We start from the raw sequence: 15556 nt of genomic DNA, 5'->3' as shown, positions 1-15556 counted from the left end.
GAAACAGAGTGTGAGGACAAAAGTCACCCAAAAAAGCTCTTAAATGTCAATTTTCTGGTAGTGCCAGGTACCCATTGTTCCACAGAAACTCTTGGGATCCATCCAGAGCTCTGCTCCCAGTTGGTTTGGGAGAGAAGGAATGTGTGGCCAAAGGAAGGGCCTGAGGTTCCTACAGAAATCTGCTACAATTAAACCCATGAAACATTCAAATAAACCACCTGAAACATTGGTTCTGAGGCAAAGAAATTCCAAGGAGGGATTATAATCCAAAACAAAAAAAGCCTCTCCCTGCAGAGAGCTGGAGTTTTCACCTAAAGGTGCTGCTTTTGTAACGTAATCCAGAAAATTCCCATATTTTAAACTTCATTTTGTTTCCGCAGACCCCATTTCCTTGTGATTCCTCCTGGCTCAGCATCACAACTGCACCACCACTATCAGAGTGGGAGAGCGTCTGAATGGAAGAGAGACTTTAATTAAATGTAGGCTTGATTTAAGCCTCGTTTTCTCAGCCTTCCCCTAAAAAAAGCAGCTGAGGGTTTAATTAACACCACCCAGGCTGTGTGCAGAGCTCCACCACATAATTTACACTTTTTATTTAGATAAAACACACCCAACTTCCAGCGCTGGCTTGCTATTAGAGCTGAAATTCCATCCTGGAATTCCAATTTCCAGCAGAATCCAGGCTCCTGGCTGAACTCACTCCCAGCGATGTCCCCTACTCACCACACCTCACGTGGGCCTCAGAGGTCTTGGCAAACCCCATTTTCAGTGGCATCATTCCTGATTTAAACCACGTCTGCAGGGAAGGAGGTTGCTGTGGGAAGAGAAGGCTCAGACCTCGTGGATGTGGGGGATTTTCCGTGTGGTGCGTCCCCAAAAGCTGATCCATAAACCCCTCGCTCCTGAGGCAGTGAATAAAACCTTGCAGGGAAGTCACACCACGAATCCATGAATTCCCTGGGGATTTTTTACCCAAGGAAGCTCCTGGATGTGGATTTTCAGGACACGTTCACACAACCGCCAGTATCCACAGTTTCTCTGGGACTCAGAGCAGCTCAGGGCTGCTGGAAGGGAAACTCTGCCTCTTTGGGATTTCTCAGCCCAAATTCAAAACGCTGATGTTTTCCCTGCAAGTCCTCCAAGCTTCTTCCCGTGTGGGAGCTCGTGCAGCTGAGTGAGAAGGCAGCACAGCTCAAACCAACCAAGCTCATGTGCCAAGGAGCAGATCCTTTGTGGAATTGGTCTCTGCAGCCGTTACCCCGTGTCAGGGCTGTTGAAGGCTCATAAGAATCAGGTGTGACACGTTGGCTGCCTTCACAAACTGCTCCCACCTCTCCTGTTCCTCCTCACATCCATCAGCTGCTCCTTCATACCCCCCCTCGCTGGTCAGCAATCACACAGCAAAGCTTGGCTTCACAGAATTCCAGAGTGGTTGGAAAAGACCTTCAAGCCCATCCCATCCCATTCCACCCCTGCCATGGGCAGGGACACCTTCCACCGTCCCAGGGTGCTCCAAGCCCCGTCCAGCCTGGCCTGGGACACTGCCAGGGATCCAGGGGCAGCCACAGCTTCTCTGGGAATTTCATTCCAGCCTCTCCTCACCCTCAGAGGGAAGAATTTCTCCCCAATATCCCATCCAACCCTGCCCTCTGCCAGTTTAAAACCACTGCCCCTCGTCCTGCCACGAACGGCCCACAAGTGGGTTTAACAAAATCCCAGAGAATTCTTCAGCCACCATTGACCCCAGAGATCAAGCCATGAAGGCTTTTTATCCCCATTTTTCCCTGTGGTGCCATTATTCCCACAGGGCTGGGAAGGGGTTAAGCTGCCTGGGTGTTCATCCGTGAGGAACAGCCAAGCAATCGAACCCCTCCCGCCCTTTCCTGCCTCTCCCTTAACACATTTATGGAGAGCAAAGTCCTTTTGGGGCAGGTGCCTCATCTGTGAGGGCTCTGCTGCACAGCTGAGCCTCCCCCAGCTGTTGTGGGGTCACGGGAAAGCAGAGGGATCATGTCAGGAGGTGAGACAAGGTGACACCAAATCCCTGCCACTTACCCAGCAATTATTTCCTTTGTGCTGTCCAGCTTCCCTCCCTCCCTTCCCTCTGGTTGGTGCTCCAGCCATTCCCACTGAGGGATGACAAACGAGCCCAGGCACCCCAGGAATATGGGATGCACCTCTCCACTGGATTTGCCTGGAAATCCTCAAATCTTATGGATTAAACCCATTGAACACAGAGCAAAAAGAAGGAGTCACCTGAGGGCAGCTCTTGGGCTTCTGAGCCAACCCTGAGGGCCAACCAACACTTAGAGGGATATTTTTGTTGCCTGAAAGGCAGAATTTTCCACAAGAATCAATCAACTCCCCCCCGTTTCTCCTCTGGAGAGTAAAATGCTCATCCAGCTCCCCGAATATTCCAGGTGTAATTGGAATTTACATTATTTACTCCTCGCTTTTAAAGCAAAGGGCTTGTCCTCCTGCTTGAGATATTGGGGATTCATCCCTGGCCTTGAGGGCTGAGATTCCTGGGCTGCCAGGATCCGGGAGCAGCAGCCCTCCTGGAAAAGAGGCGGCTCCCAGACATCCGCCAGCTTCTTTAATCCCAGAGCTCTGGGGAAATGCAGCACAGCACATGCACGGCCACCTGCAGGGGCTGGGCTTTTTCCAGCCTCATTCCTGCTGGATTTCAAGTGCTCCCAAGGACTTTCCGAGGTCATTTTTCCCTGATCCAAGAGCTCCCTGCACATCCCCAGCAAGGCCCTGGTGGAAAAGGGAACCGGAGCACCTGGACTTGCCAACAGCTGCTGCACAAACCACCAGCCAAAGCCCTTAACTGCTTCTGGAACCAAAACAAAGGCACCTGCACAGCGTTCGCTGCTGCCCCGCACACTCTGCTCCCACACATTTCTCCTCAGACCAGCTGAACTCGTGGCTACCCCATCCCTGGATGTGTCCAAGGCCAGGTTGGATGGGCTTGGAGCAGCCTGGAGTAGTGGAAGGTGTCCCTGTCCAAACTGGATGGGCTTTAAGGTCCTTTCGAAACCCCTCTGGGATTCCATGGACTAGGAGGGAGAAGCCAGCGGCTCTCCCTGGTCCCCCAAGAACTCGGGATATTTTTTCAGCCCCGCTTTGCCTATTCCATCAAGGAGAAACGACTTCCTCCTCTCTTCATTCCCACTCTGATTAACCCACTTCACTGCCCCTCCAAGCCCTCCAGCGATGTCTCCCAAAGCCCTGGAGCACGTTCCTTGTGCTTCCCGATCTCAGCAATCCCTTCTCAGTAATTAAACCCCACTCAAGCCCTGCTTGTTCACACAGAGCCCCATTAAAGAGCCTCTCCAAAGGCTCCAGCTCAAAGCCTCCAACAAACGCAAGCCACAATTACTTATCAGTGAGATAAGAGGGTGAGAACTCGCTCCTAATTCTGCTGTGATGGGAAAGATGTGCAAGGCACAGGAAAATCGGTGGCTGCAGGGCCAGGGCTGGAAGATTCAATTAAGATGATTGGCAGGGTGGTGCTGGAAGTGCTGCTGGCCCTGCTCGTGCTCCACACCCAGGGACAGAGGAGGCGCCTGGGGAAAAGATTTCTGCCTTGCAAGGAGGGCAGAGGTGTCCTCTCACCCCGCTCAGCTCCTGGGTGATGCTCCCTGCTCCTTCAGTTCTTCACCCCTTCCCCAGAGCTGGGAGAGATCACTCCCATTAATCCCAGTAAATCTCTCAGTCTCGTGTCCAATCCTCTCTCCCCTCACCGCAAGAGTTTAACAGAAAGTTCCCTCAGGTGAGCACACAGAGAGGTTTCGATTCCACTGATCCTTGGCTTGAACACTCCCCGAGCACCTCACTCACAGGAGCAGGATGAGAGCGGACAAAACCCAATCAGATTGCATTTTTTTTTAGGTCTTCGCTGATTCCGATCCCCCGGCTCTGCTCATGCCACAGTAATTTCATCAGCTGTAATAAAGATGCTCGTCTGATTTATAGGAGAGTAACTGGGGACAGAATCAGATCTTCTAGGCAAGCTAATCAGAGTCAATCTAAAACTCCACAGTGAAAATCACGAGGGAAATGGAGATTAAAGATGCTGGCAATTAACTCAGACCTCCTCAGTGCTCCCAGGGAGGCAGCAGGTTTACGCTGGTTTTTCTGGGGTCACTTCAGAGGTCGCACAGAACGATTTCTTTTATTATGTCGAGAAGTTTTCATCATAAACCCCCCCTTCTCTGAACTCTGCCAAAATCTTTGCAAGTTCTTGGCTGCAGCCCACTCGAGAGCAGGGTATTTTTTGCTTCGGTGTCAGAGAACAAAGAGAAAAAAGAATCATCCAGGGGAAAAAAACCCCCAAACCTCATTCAAACTCCAACTTCAATTAGTCAGGGGCTGAATTCCTGGCTCTTAGAAAGCACCGACGCCTGGTGCCAGGGCTGCAGCTCCAAACCCACCTCGAGGTGCCACCAATGAATGGAGGGAAGTTGGGAAGATCAGAACCGAACGTGGAGCACACAGAACTCCAGCCCGGAGCTGTCTCATGACAAGATTTCCCTCCTCCGATTACTGGAACAAACTTCATTTGGAGTGACAGCCTCCCTGAGCACGGACCCCAAATCAGCAGCTCTCCCTTATTAAAATCCTGATAGAACACAGCTCTGGCAACCAGAAATTCCTTCCAATTCCAGGATTGCAGCTGCCGGCTGAGCTCAGTGCCTGGCTGAGGCAGGAGATGCTCTGGAAATCCAGAGAAACCCACATTTGAAGTCTTCATCTCGACTGACATCTATAATTTGCACTCAGCCACTTCTTCTTTGGCCTAAATTGAGTCCTCTGGGAGGAAAAAATTGGGAATTATCTGCATCCAAATCAATTATCCTAAGCCCAAAAGCAACTCTGAGGAGGGCCGTGAGCATTTGGGGTCATTTACTTTTTATCTCCTCGCTTCCCTGGGCCTGCTGCGAGGCTTTTTGATATTTTATTTTCATCAAACTTATCAAGATGAGATGCAGAGCTATAAATTGTGAGGGCTATTAATTACCCTGATGGGCTCAGGAAGTTTTAGAAGGCCTTTAGCTTCCATTGCTGAAAGCCTCTTATCTCCGGATTCCGCCCTCTCGGGCAATGTCGATTTGGCTCCCAAGCGCTGCCCAGCGAATATTCCAGGGAGTATTCCACAGGCAGAGCGAGCTTGGCAGATAATCAGATCCCTATTTTTGCAGCCAACGTCATCATTTTAATTATTTCCTCCCGAAACATCTCGTTAAGGAACCTCTGTGGCCAGAAAAACAGGTTTATTACACTGAGTAACATCCTTTGAACAGATGCTTTTTCCTTTCACTTCGAGGCCTTGCTCAGTTTGTAATTCCTTTACAAATTGAGATTTGCAAAGCAGGAATCTCCTCTGAAAAGTGGCTCTAAATGATGGAAAAAAGGAAATTGTGCTTCTTTCCACGTCCTGGGCTCCTGGCCTGTCAATTTTGTTCCCATGAATGCGACCCCTGGGCAGCGCTGGCAGCTCTTGGTGGATTTTGGGAAGCAAAGTGGGCAATAAAGTGTGGGATAAAGCCAGACACGTCACTGAGGCTGTTGTTTGTTGCTCCAAACCTCATGGAATTCTAGCTCTGGGATCAAAAAGTCCCACCTTTGCTCCAACGGAAGGTGAGTTGTTGTTGTTTCACACTAAATAACGCAAGGCCCTCACCCGACAGCAAAAACCTCCCCGATTTCACTCAACTGCTGCTCCAACAAATCCATCCCAGTCCATACTCCTGAGGTTTGATTTGCTGGGATAATGATGATCCTGTGTCTCCATGGTTTGTGTAAAGGATCCTTGGCGCAGGGAGGGGGTTTAACTGTTTTAGCTGCAGCACTGACGAGTCCATCAAATCCGGGATTTCTGGCAGGGCCAAGCTGGGAGACGAAGGATGAGGGAGGGAAAGGGAAGCACAGCCAGGCTCAGAGCTTTGCTTCCAGCTGAGGGAATTTTACCACTTATTCCAAATCACATCAGGGATCATCAGGGTGCACAGGCTGGGAAATCGGGATAAAGGAGCTGCACCCTTGGCTCAGGAGAAAGATCTCAGAGCAGATTTGGGACAATCCAACCAAAGTGAGATTTCCCTGGAAGAATGATGGATTTATGGAATATCCTGAGCTGGGAGAGACCCACAAGGATCGGAGTTCAACCCTGACACCCCAACAGTCCCACCCTGGGCATCCCTGGGAGCGGAGTCCCAATGCTCCTGGAGCTCTGGGGCTGTGCCCATTCCCTGGGAAGCTGTTCCAGTGCCTGACACCCTCTGGGGGAAGAACCTTTCCCTAAAATCCAAGCAAAACCTCCCTGACACAGCTCCAGCCATTCCCTTGGATCAATTGTTGATGTTCTTCAAAACCGGCACCTTTTTGATCTCCTGACTGGACTCCAGTTTAGGCCAGGGCCTGCTGCAGGACCCCTCCTCCTACTCCAAACACAAGAATCCATGATTGAGGTTGGATGAAACTCTCCCAAAACTCCAGATGTTTGGAAGTCCAAAACTTCATCTACAGGAGGCTTTAATCCCATCCAACAGCCCCATAAGGTTATGGGGCCACTCCTGGGATCCGGGTGGCCTCTCTGTCCTGTCCCACACGAGACAATTCCTCCCAACCTTCGAAATGAAGATTTTCCAAAGGCAACTAATCCCTGTTGGAAGTGTGCTCTGAGCTGCTTTAGAAGCAGCTGGATATTTTTAGATGGGGCATTCAGCCTGAGAGCTCTTCAAATGCAGCGAGCGCTGTTTGTTTGGCTGACCAAATTAAAAAAAGCAACACCAACAGAGCTCCAACCCCGTCATTTCCAGGGAAATATTTTCGGTGATCCAAAACAGATTCGAGTTGAGTGACAAAGCAGCATCTCCAAGCAGGGGGAATGAAAAGCTCCAAACTCTTTTCTTGCCAAATGCAGCACAGAGAAGCGTTGTTGACACAGATCTCCAATTTAAAGGCCGAGCCATTGGAGGAAAAAAATTCCTTTTGGTCCCAAATCCCAAATTTCTCTGCTTAACGAACACTGAAAACACAGGCACCCGGTGTGACAGCTCCTGAAAACACGGCCCCAAAACGACTTCGGGCACAAAAAACTGCAGCTGGAAACCTCAGACCTCTTCCTTCTGTTCCAGCTTTTTGGCTCTTTCCCAAAATCTTTCCAGCAGGACTGCTGGAAGTGGGAGAGCAGAGGGTGCAGCAGAAAGCGAGTGAGGGGTTAACAGCACCTTTGTAGGGTGCTTGAGCCAGTGGGAAAACCATTCCGGAGCTGGAATTGTGTAAGGAGCTTGAGCTTCCACAAACAGGAAAAGGAAAACAGGCCCCCAAAATGTCCCCATTAATGTCACCAGCCCAGCCAGGAGGGAGCAGCCCCAGCAGGATCCAATGGATTCCCACAGAGAAGCTCTGGCTGCCCCTGGATCCCTGGAAGTGTCTGAGGCCAGGTTTGGAACACCCTGGGATAGTGGGAGGTGTCCCTGCCCATGGCTTCAAGGTCCCTGGCTTTAAGGTCCCTTCCAACCCAAACCATTCCATGGTTCTCAGAATGACTCTGCCCATTCTGTCCTGCCAGAAGGTCCCAGATCAGAAATTTGGGACTTTTGCCTCCTCAGAGAAGATCTTTTCCTGCCTGAGTGACAGCACAGGGACCCCCAGCTCATTGCTGTGCTTGGCCCGAGCAGGAGTGCCCTGGAGCCCACACCATTTCTCCTTTACCTCCAAGAGAAGACACGGTTCCCACTGGAATTTCAGCTGGAAGATTCCCGGGTGAGGAAGGAATCCTCAGGGAGGGGTTTCAGTCCCAAGGAACAGCAGCTGGAGTGGGCAATGGCTGGGCAGCAGATCAGGGCAGCCCAGGAGAGCGGAAGGAGACAAACGAGCTCTTCCCAGCCAGGACATCTCCCCAGGCCCCATCCCTGCTCCCTGCGATGTGGGATCAGCCCCACGGACACAAACCAAGCTCCTCACCAGCACATCCCAACATGGAGAAATCCTTGATTGGATTGGGAGCTCCCACAGGCTCCCAGGGGCTTTTCTGATGAGCTGGAGCACAGAGGGGACAAATTCCCACGCAAACAAAAAGGATTTTGAGCAGGTGGCCCTCAGCAGGTGGCTGTCTCTCCCCTGTCACTCCTGCTCCTGCCACCGCCTCCGGAGCCAAGGACAAAGGAAGGAAGAAGTGGGAAGCAGCAATTCCCTGACTTCCCCGCCCCAGAGGTGTTCCTCTCCCGTGACACCCCCACAGCCTGGGTGAATCCAGGTGCAAAGGGAGCGTCTCCACCTGGAAGTCATGGAGGGAACGTCCTGAACTGCTGCTCCCCGGTCCCTTTGTGCCGCTCCATCCCCACACATCTTTCTCCGGATGATTCAGCTTTTCCTTTCCCAGGAACACGTATCCAGCTGGGCTGTCTGCAGCTCTCCTGAACACAGCCAGGCTTTTCCTGCTCCCTGACAGCAGCAAATTCCTCGGAGAATTCCCAGTGATGGGCTGGGGACGTGTTCCTTGGAGGACTCGATTAACTCGTTCCCTGGGATGTCTTCCTAAGGAAGTCTCGGAGAAGCAAGAGGTGCTCAGAACAACAAATGCAGAACAAGAGCCATGACCCAGCGCTGCATCCAAGGGCACATTCCAGGAGGCTCTCTCACGAACGAAGCCCTTAGGAAAAGGCAGCTTCCTCTGGAATCCATGGGAAGAGGAGGCCATAGGAAAGGTACTCTGAAGAGCCAGACAAATCTCTCTTGGATTGGATGGGCATTTCCTGAATTCCTGCAACATCCATGGAATTTTTCCTGACAGATTTGCTCTCGAAGTTCAGCCCTACCAAGCATATCCCGGAAGCACAAGGGAGGAACAGCGTGTTCCTCTTGGATCTGGGATGGTTTTTCCCTTCAGCTTTTGCCAGAAGCATCACCCCTGGAGTAAAATGTGAGTACAGGTCTCGCTTTCCTACAAATCCAATGGGAAATTATCCGATCCATGGCTCTCTTCTCTCCAGATTTCCTCCCAGCTTCCCAATCCCTTTCATTTCCTCAAGATTTCCACACTCAGGCCTGGCCACCCCGAGGCTGCCGGTCAGGGAGGTGGAAAGGTTTCGGTTGCTTTGCTGGGAGTGTCAGTAATTCCAATAATTCCAGTCAATAATTCCAATTCAATTGGACTTGGCTGAGGTGGGTAATTCATCATCCGCCGTGTGACACCAATACCTGTAATTACCGCTCCGATTGCTGGGGCTGGAATCCGCGTGCAATAAAGGGATCTTCATATCACGCCAAACCTCACAGTTAATTTCAGCTCCATCTCCTTTCATTTAGGCCGTAATAAGCTAATTAGTTCACCTAATTTGCCACTGAACGTGCCTTTGTAACAAATACAGACACGAATTAGCCTCTTGCACAACACATGAGGGGAAGCAAAACATGAATCATTTGCAGGATTACATAAGGAATTATCATCCCTTCCCACGCCCAGGGATGCAGCCATTCCCTTCATTATTTTTAGATTTTTTAATTTGCACCAGGTTCTCCTGTCTCGGACTTCTCTTCTCCTTGGAAGGTCGACAGCGCATTTCCCTGTTTTCCTGCTGTCACCTGTTCCAGCTCTGGGAAGTTCAGGATCACTGCCATGGAAAGAAATGTCTTTAACAAATCCCAGTTCTGGCAGCTGGAAGAGCTCACCCATCCTTGGGGGTCCATTTCCAGGATGTTCTGGAGTGGAAATCTTCAGATTTTTCTGCTTTTGCTTTGGTTTATCCGAGGTGTGCCCTTGGGAACTTCCTTCTGGATCTTGCCTCTGGGGGTCATTCCATCCCCCTCCCTCCCGACAGCTCCTGAACCACACCAGATCATGGAATCCTGGAATGGTTTGGGTTGGAAGGGACCTTAAAGCCCATCCAGTTCCATGCGAACACCTTCCACCATCCCAGGTTGCTCCAAGCCTCGTCCAACCTGGCCTTGGGCACTTCCAGGGATCCAGGGGCAGCCTCTTCCAGGCCCCCCCCCCCCCCCCCACCATTCCTTCCCATTATCCCATCTATCCCTGCCCTCTAGCAGTGGGAATCCATTCCCCTTGTCCTGGCACTCCAGACCCTTTCAAACAGTCCCTCCCCTCTTTCCTGTCAGCTCCTGGACTGTCACCCCAGAGCCCTCTCTTTCCCAGGCTGAACAAGCCACGATTCCCGGCTCATTTGGGATAAATCCTGAGGGAAGCTCTATCCAGCAGCCTCCCGAACACTCCACGGTGCCCACTGGAGCTCTGCCAGCCCTCAGGGCTCGCTCCACATCAGAACTCCTGCACAGCGCCATGGATTCATTATCCCGCAGGATAATGGCTCGGGAGGATCAGCCCTGTCTCCTCCCAGTAATTCAACACCAATCCCCAGGGAAGCTCCCGAGTTCCTAAATCCATCAGCTGGACTTTCTGCACCACTTACTCAGAGCCCTCATCCAGCTGCTGACCTGGTGCTCTCCAGCTCCAGCTATTAAATGGGATGAGAGCACAGTTCCATGGATTTATTTGCTAAATGTTCTCTGCTTCCAGCAATTGCTTGGATTTAGCACCTCCCCTCCTGCACTGATGATCTCCTCTTCCCACATCCAGGTTGAGCCAGCACCTTGCTCCCAACAGCTGCCTCTTTACCTGGAATGAAATCATTCCCAGCTCCTAAAAACGAGGCCTGGCTTCCAACAGGAAAAAAGACATGAGAAGAGTTTTTGGCTGGAAATCCTCTGGAGCCTTTGGATGGCCTAAGCAGCACTAAAACCAATCATCGACCTGCTGCCAGCTGCCAAAATGATCTAAGGACACAGGATCTGATTTTTCCAGACATTGTTCTGCTCCAAGGAATCAGCTGAAACCTCTCCTGGGGCTGGGGGGTCCTTTCTGAAATAGAACTGAGCTTTTCAGGATGAGGAAATCAAATGCCAGGATGGAAGGAAAATTTGCAGCCTGGAAAAAGGCTGGGGAAGGGAAAAGGAAAAAGGAAGCAGGGCCCCTCTGGAGAAGCTCCTGCTCCTCCTCCGTGCCCTTTCCCTGCCCTGTGGTGGGAGCCAGATGGGATCTCCTGGGAACATCCCCCAGATCCATCAAAGAGCTGTGCAAGAGCAGGAAAAGGAGAATCCCCTCTTCCCTTTATCCAGCACTCACTACCAGCCAGCAGCCCCTCTCTTCCTCACTAATTCCAAAGAATTAGCCCAGTGGGATCTGCCTGAACCCCTCTGGATTTGGTTCTGAGCCTCTGGCACCAGCACAGTCATGCGAGGGCAGCTCCTGTGGATGCTCAGAGCAAACATTCCCCACTTTACAACTCCCGGGCAAAAAGGGGAAGTTACGAAGTTCCTGGGATAACGTGGAACTGGAAGGAAATCCATAAAGGAAACACAGAGCTCTGGATGAGTAATTATCTATCATGAACAAAGCTACATGGAGCATTCTCCTCGAGGACCAGATGTCACCTGCACTTCAGGGCACTGAATCAAACAGGGCATCCAGCCAGAGCCTGAGGAATGCTTTAAACCAGGAAATGTCCATTAAATACGGAAAACAACACAGGGATCATCCCAGCTGGGGCAGCCCTGGGAAACCACAGCCTCAGGACTGTGTGGGTGAACCCTCCAATTTTCCAGAGCTACAGATGCTTGGAAAATCCTTCCAAGTGTTCCAATCCATCCCAGAGTGTTTTGTCACCTGTAAAATCTCCCCCCAGTCTCAGTGAGAAGCACTTCGGTCTTTTCTGAAAAGCCTGAAATTCCCTGCGGGCAGAATTTCCTCACAGGAATTCTGGCCAGAAGGGATTTTTCCCCCTTCCCAGCATTCCATGCTCACCGGGATCACCCTGTGATTTAAAACCAAGCCTAAGCCATGTCAGGTCCCTTCATTTTAGCACAAAATTAAGTCTTGCTTAAAAACCTCAGCACCACTTTCAGCTTCCTGATGCTACAACAAAAATCTCTGCTCTCCAAAATCCCTGGGATTTATCTGATTTGCAGAGGTGGAACTCGCCAGTTTTTCTACTTCAGGAATTACTTTCCCCCTTCTCTAAACTGCCCTAAAAATGAAGTTTCTTCTCTCCAAATGCTCTCTTGCACCATTTATTCCCTGATTCATTTATTCCCCATGTCCTTATTTGCAGTTTCACTCAGGGGAAGAGCAAATTCCTTCCTCCTCTGACAAATTCACCAAAACCTTCCCGAGCCAAAAATGCCAAACCCGACAAAAACCGGGGAAAAAACAAAACATTTTTGGGAGAATCCTACCTGAAAAATAGCAATCCAGGCATATCCAATATTATCAAAATTGATGGCCCCGTTGTGGGGGTTCACGTCCCCGGCCATGCACACGTTGTAGTACTGGTTCCAGTTGATGCAGGAATTCCTGCTGGGCTCGGGGCTGGCCAGGCTGGGGCTGTAGGAATCCATGCTCAGGGTGCACTCCACCTTGGACTCCTTCCTGCTGGGAATGTTGGAGCACCTCTGCATCCCGTTCTCCCGGTGCGAGGAGCAGATGAAGGGGTTCTCCTCCGCCTCGTCCGGCCGGTAGTAGGGGTGCAGGAAGGTCAGGTTGTACGTCCTGGATGGGGGGGGAAAGAAGGAAAAGGATGGGGAGAAAATGGTTCATCCCTTGTTATAGCAGCAGGAAAAGGTGCTGGTTGCTGTCCCTTCACCCTTCAGGAAGTTCCAGTCAAGATTCCAGCCCCTAAAATCTAATCCTTCTATACCCTGTAAGGCCCCAGTGAAGATCAGCCTGAGTTTCCCCAAGCAAACAAAGCATGAAATGAGAGGGGATGGAGAGAAAACCCCAGCGGATCAGGTTCTTCCCAAAAATCCGGGGAGTTTTTGGGTTCTCCGGAAGGATTTGAAGATAACCCATCTGATCCAGAGGAGCTTCCCAATAAAGGGAAGGGGGCTGAGGGGGCTGAGCTCTCGCAAGGACAGACCCAGGCAGAGGCCATCTCCCATTCCCTCTGTACTTCCAGGACAAAAGGAAGAGCCCACATTAACGGGAGCCACATGCTTCCTGCAGTCTCATTGGATTGGCTTGGATGAAGCCGATGGCTCTGTCACAGCCTGGATAAGGAAATGCTGGAATTGCGGCACGCCAGGAGCTGCTTTTGCCCGAGCTGCCTCCCAGACCTGGCGCTTTCTGGGCCGTGACCTCAGCGTTGGTGAGAGCCTGCAGCACTCAGGGCTCCAGCTGAGAAGCTGCATTGCTCCAAAGCCAACTTCACCCACTGTTTTCTGAGCTCCAGGGATCTCAGGTGCTCCATAATCACCCAGAGATAAGGGAGAGGCAAAACACACATTATCAGAGATGTGGGCAGAAGATAACCAGGTAATTCTTCCAGCCAGGACAGCTCTATTTTTATCTCTCCCTGAATGTCCCTATCCAGTGAAGAGATTTGGCTTTAACAATTTTTTGTGTTATTCCATACAATTGCTCGGAATTGCTGCCCAAAACCCTGGAGCCAAGGAGGAGTTTAAGGAGAGAACAATTGCTGCAGAGCAGAGCTGAGGGGAAATCAGCCCTCAACAACATCCCGGGGGAATTTGGTTCTCTTCCATCATCCAGTTCCCTGAGATGGGCGTGGAGGGTTCATCAGCTCCAGAAATGGGAGAGGAAAGAGGAGCACGTCCCGGGAATCGGGCAGAGTTGGCTGGGAATTATTTGTGCTCAGCAGCTCCTCCCCTCGCCTTGCACATCCCAGCCTCCAGCCGGAACTGTAACGTCACCTGCCCTGTCTCTGGGCCTCGGATCCAAGAAAAACCTGGAAGATGTTTTTCCTCCCAGACAGCCTGCAAGCCTTTTCCTTGCCCTCCCACCAGCTGGCTTCCCTGGGAGGAAATTTCCATATAAAACAGGCTGGAGAACGGGCCAAGAGCTGCAGCAGCAACATCAGGCACCAACCAGCAGTGGCACACAGAGGGGGGGACTGCAGAGGATTGAAACACGCTGAGCTGCAGGAAAACTTGGGAAGAGCTGGAAAATCTGGGAAAAGGAACAAGGAGCAGAGAGGAGACACCTGAGAAGTGACTTTAACCCCCAAAAGGCAAACCACAGGATAAACCCCCATCCCTCTGGAATGGTCCTGAGGAGCCACACACAGTTGGACAGGCTTTGTGCATCCCAGGAATCACCGTTTGGGGAGTTTTGGGATGAAGAACGGCTGCCTGAGGACACAGAGCCCCGGGCTGGGGTCTGAGAAGCTGTGCAGAGAAGATCTGGGCACAAAGCATCTGGAGAAGCAGCAAAACGGTGCAGTTTGGAGGCTGTGGGGGGAAAATCCAAGCAGGAAAACAAAACCCAGCTCGGCTGGGAAGGGGTGGGGGAAGCTGAGTCGGTTCTGCTGCTGCCTGACAGATTTGGTCCTCCCTTTTCCTCCTGCCTTTCCTCACTTTTGCAGCTGTCCCAAAATCATTTCCAAACTAAAACTTGTCCCTATGACAGAATCAGTCACCTGGGGGGCAGTTTCTGCCCAACTTTTCCCCCTTCCCTGTCTGGCAGGAGCCTCCATCCCACTGGGAAGGAGCCACTCCTGTGGGATGCTCCAGCACCACCCAGTGAGAGGGGAAGGGACCCAAACTGGCAGCAAACACTGCAAATTTCGGGCCTTTTCTTAAAACTTCCCCCCCCCCCCCTTTTTTTTTTTTCCTGGCAAAACCAAAGAGAGGAAAGAAGGAAAGAGAGCAAGAACGAGAAAAAAAAAAAAAATGCTGCAGAATGAGGGAATCCCCAACATCCCCCCAAAAATGGATGAGTTCTGCCAGCACCATCCACCTCCAAGTCTTCCTGACTTCCTTGCCAACAGGTAGAGTCACATCACTCATTAATGCTAATGAACCCACTAATTAGGAGAGTTCTGGGGGAAAGACAGGAGCGGCCAAGCCCCAGGATGGATCTGTTATCTCATGGCAGAGGATCAACACCCCTTTCCCAGCCCTGCTCCCTGCACAGTCTCTGGATTTCCCTTCCTCTGTCCCTGGGACAACAGAGGGGCAGGAAAATCCATTTTTCTCCCACTCCTAATGGATCATCCTCTGCTCCATCCTCCTCCAGGGGCAGCTTTCCCACCCCGTCCATCGCATGCACATATCCCAACCACTAGAGCACCGCTGAGCACAATCCTGCCCCGGCTTTGGGGAGCAGAGGAGGGAAGGGAAAAGGTGGCAGGAACTCAGCACCGAGTGGGATGAATTCCCTGTTTTCCCAGGGAATCCTGCTGAGCAATGCCAGGAGCAGCAATTCAACACCTTCCTGACAAATTCCGAGCTGCCAGAGCCTCCTCCCAGCTCGCACCAGCCAAAGGCAGAACAACCCTGAGCAGCTCCCGAGTTAATCAAGACTGAAAATTCACATTGGACGTGTCCTGAGGCAGCAGGGAAACACAAAGCACCTCACAGCTCCCTCCCCTCCCCGCCTTCCGAGCCGCTGAGTTCCTTGAAAGGCTCCCAGACTGGAAAATGCTGCTCTGCATCCCAACGCACACGGAGCAGCCCCAGGAGAAGAGCCCAGACGGGCTGGGGCTGACCCAGTTCCTTGATTTCCACCGGGAGC

At 51.5% G+C, this 15556-nt stretch overlaps 1 protein-coding gene across 1 annotated transcript in view; it reads right to left on the bottom strand.

Moving 5' to 3' along the window:
* Positions 1–15556, bottom strand: part of CACNA1H (calcium voltage-gated channel subunit alpha1 H) — a 157792-nt gene that overhangs the window by 76825 nt on the left and 65411 nt on the right. The window contains exon 6 of the mRNA XM_069029698.1: positions 12262–12574. Coding sequence (XP_068885799.1) covers positions 12262–12574 — 313 coding nt within the window. The remainder of the gene's footprint in view (positions 1–12261; positions 12575–15556) is intronic.

The sequence above is a fragment of the Aphelocoma coerulescens genome, chromosome 14 (assembly GCF_041296385.1).
Source record: "Aphelocoma coerulescens isolate FSJ_1873_10779 chromosome 14, UR_Acoe_1.0, whole genome shotgun sequence".
Classification (NCBI taxonomy): Eukaryota; Metazoa; Chordata; class Aves; order Passeriformes; family Corvidae; genus Aphelocoma; species Aphelocoma coerulescens.
This window is presented reverse-complemented; position numbering and strand designations above follow the sequence as displayed.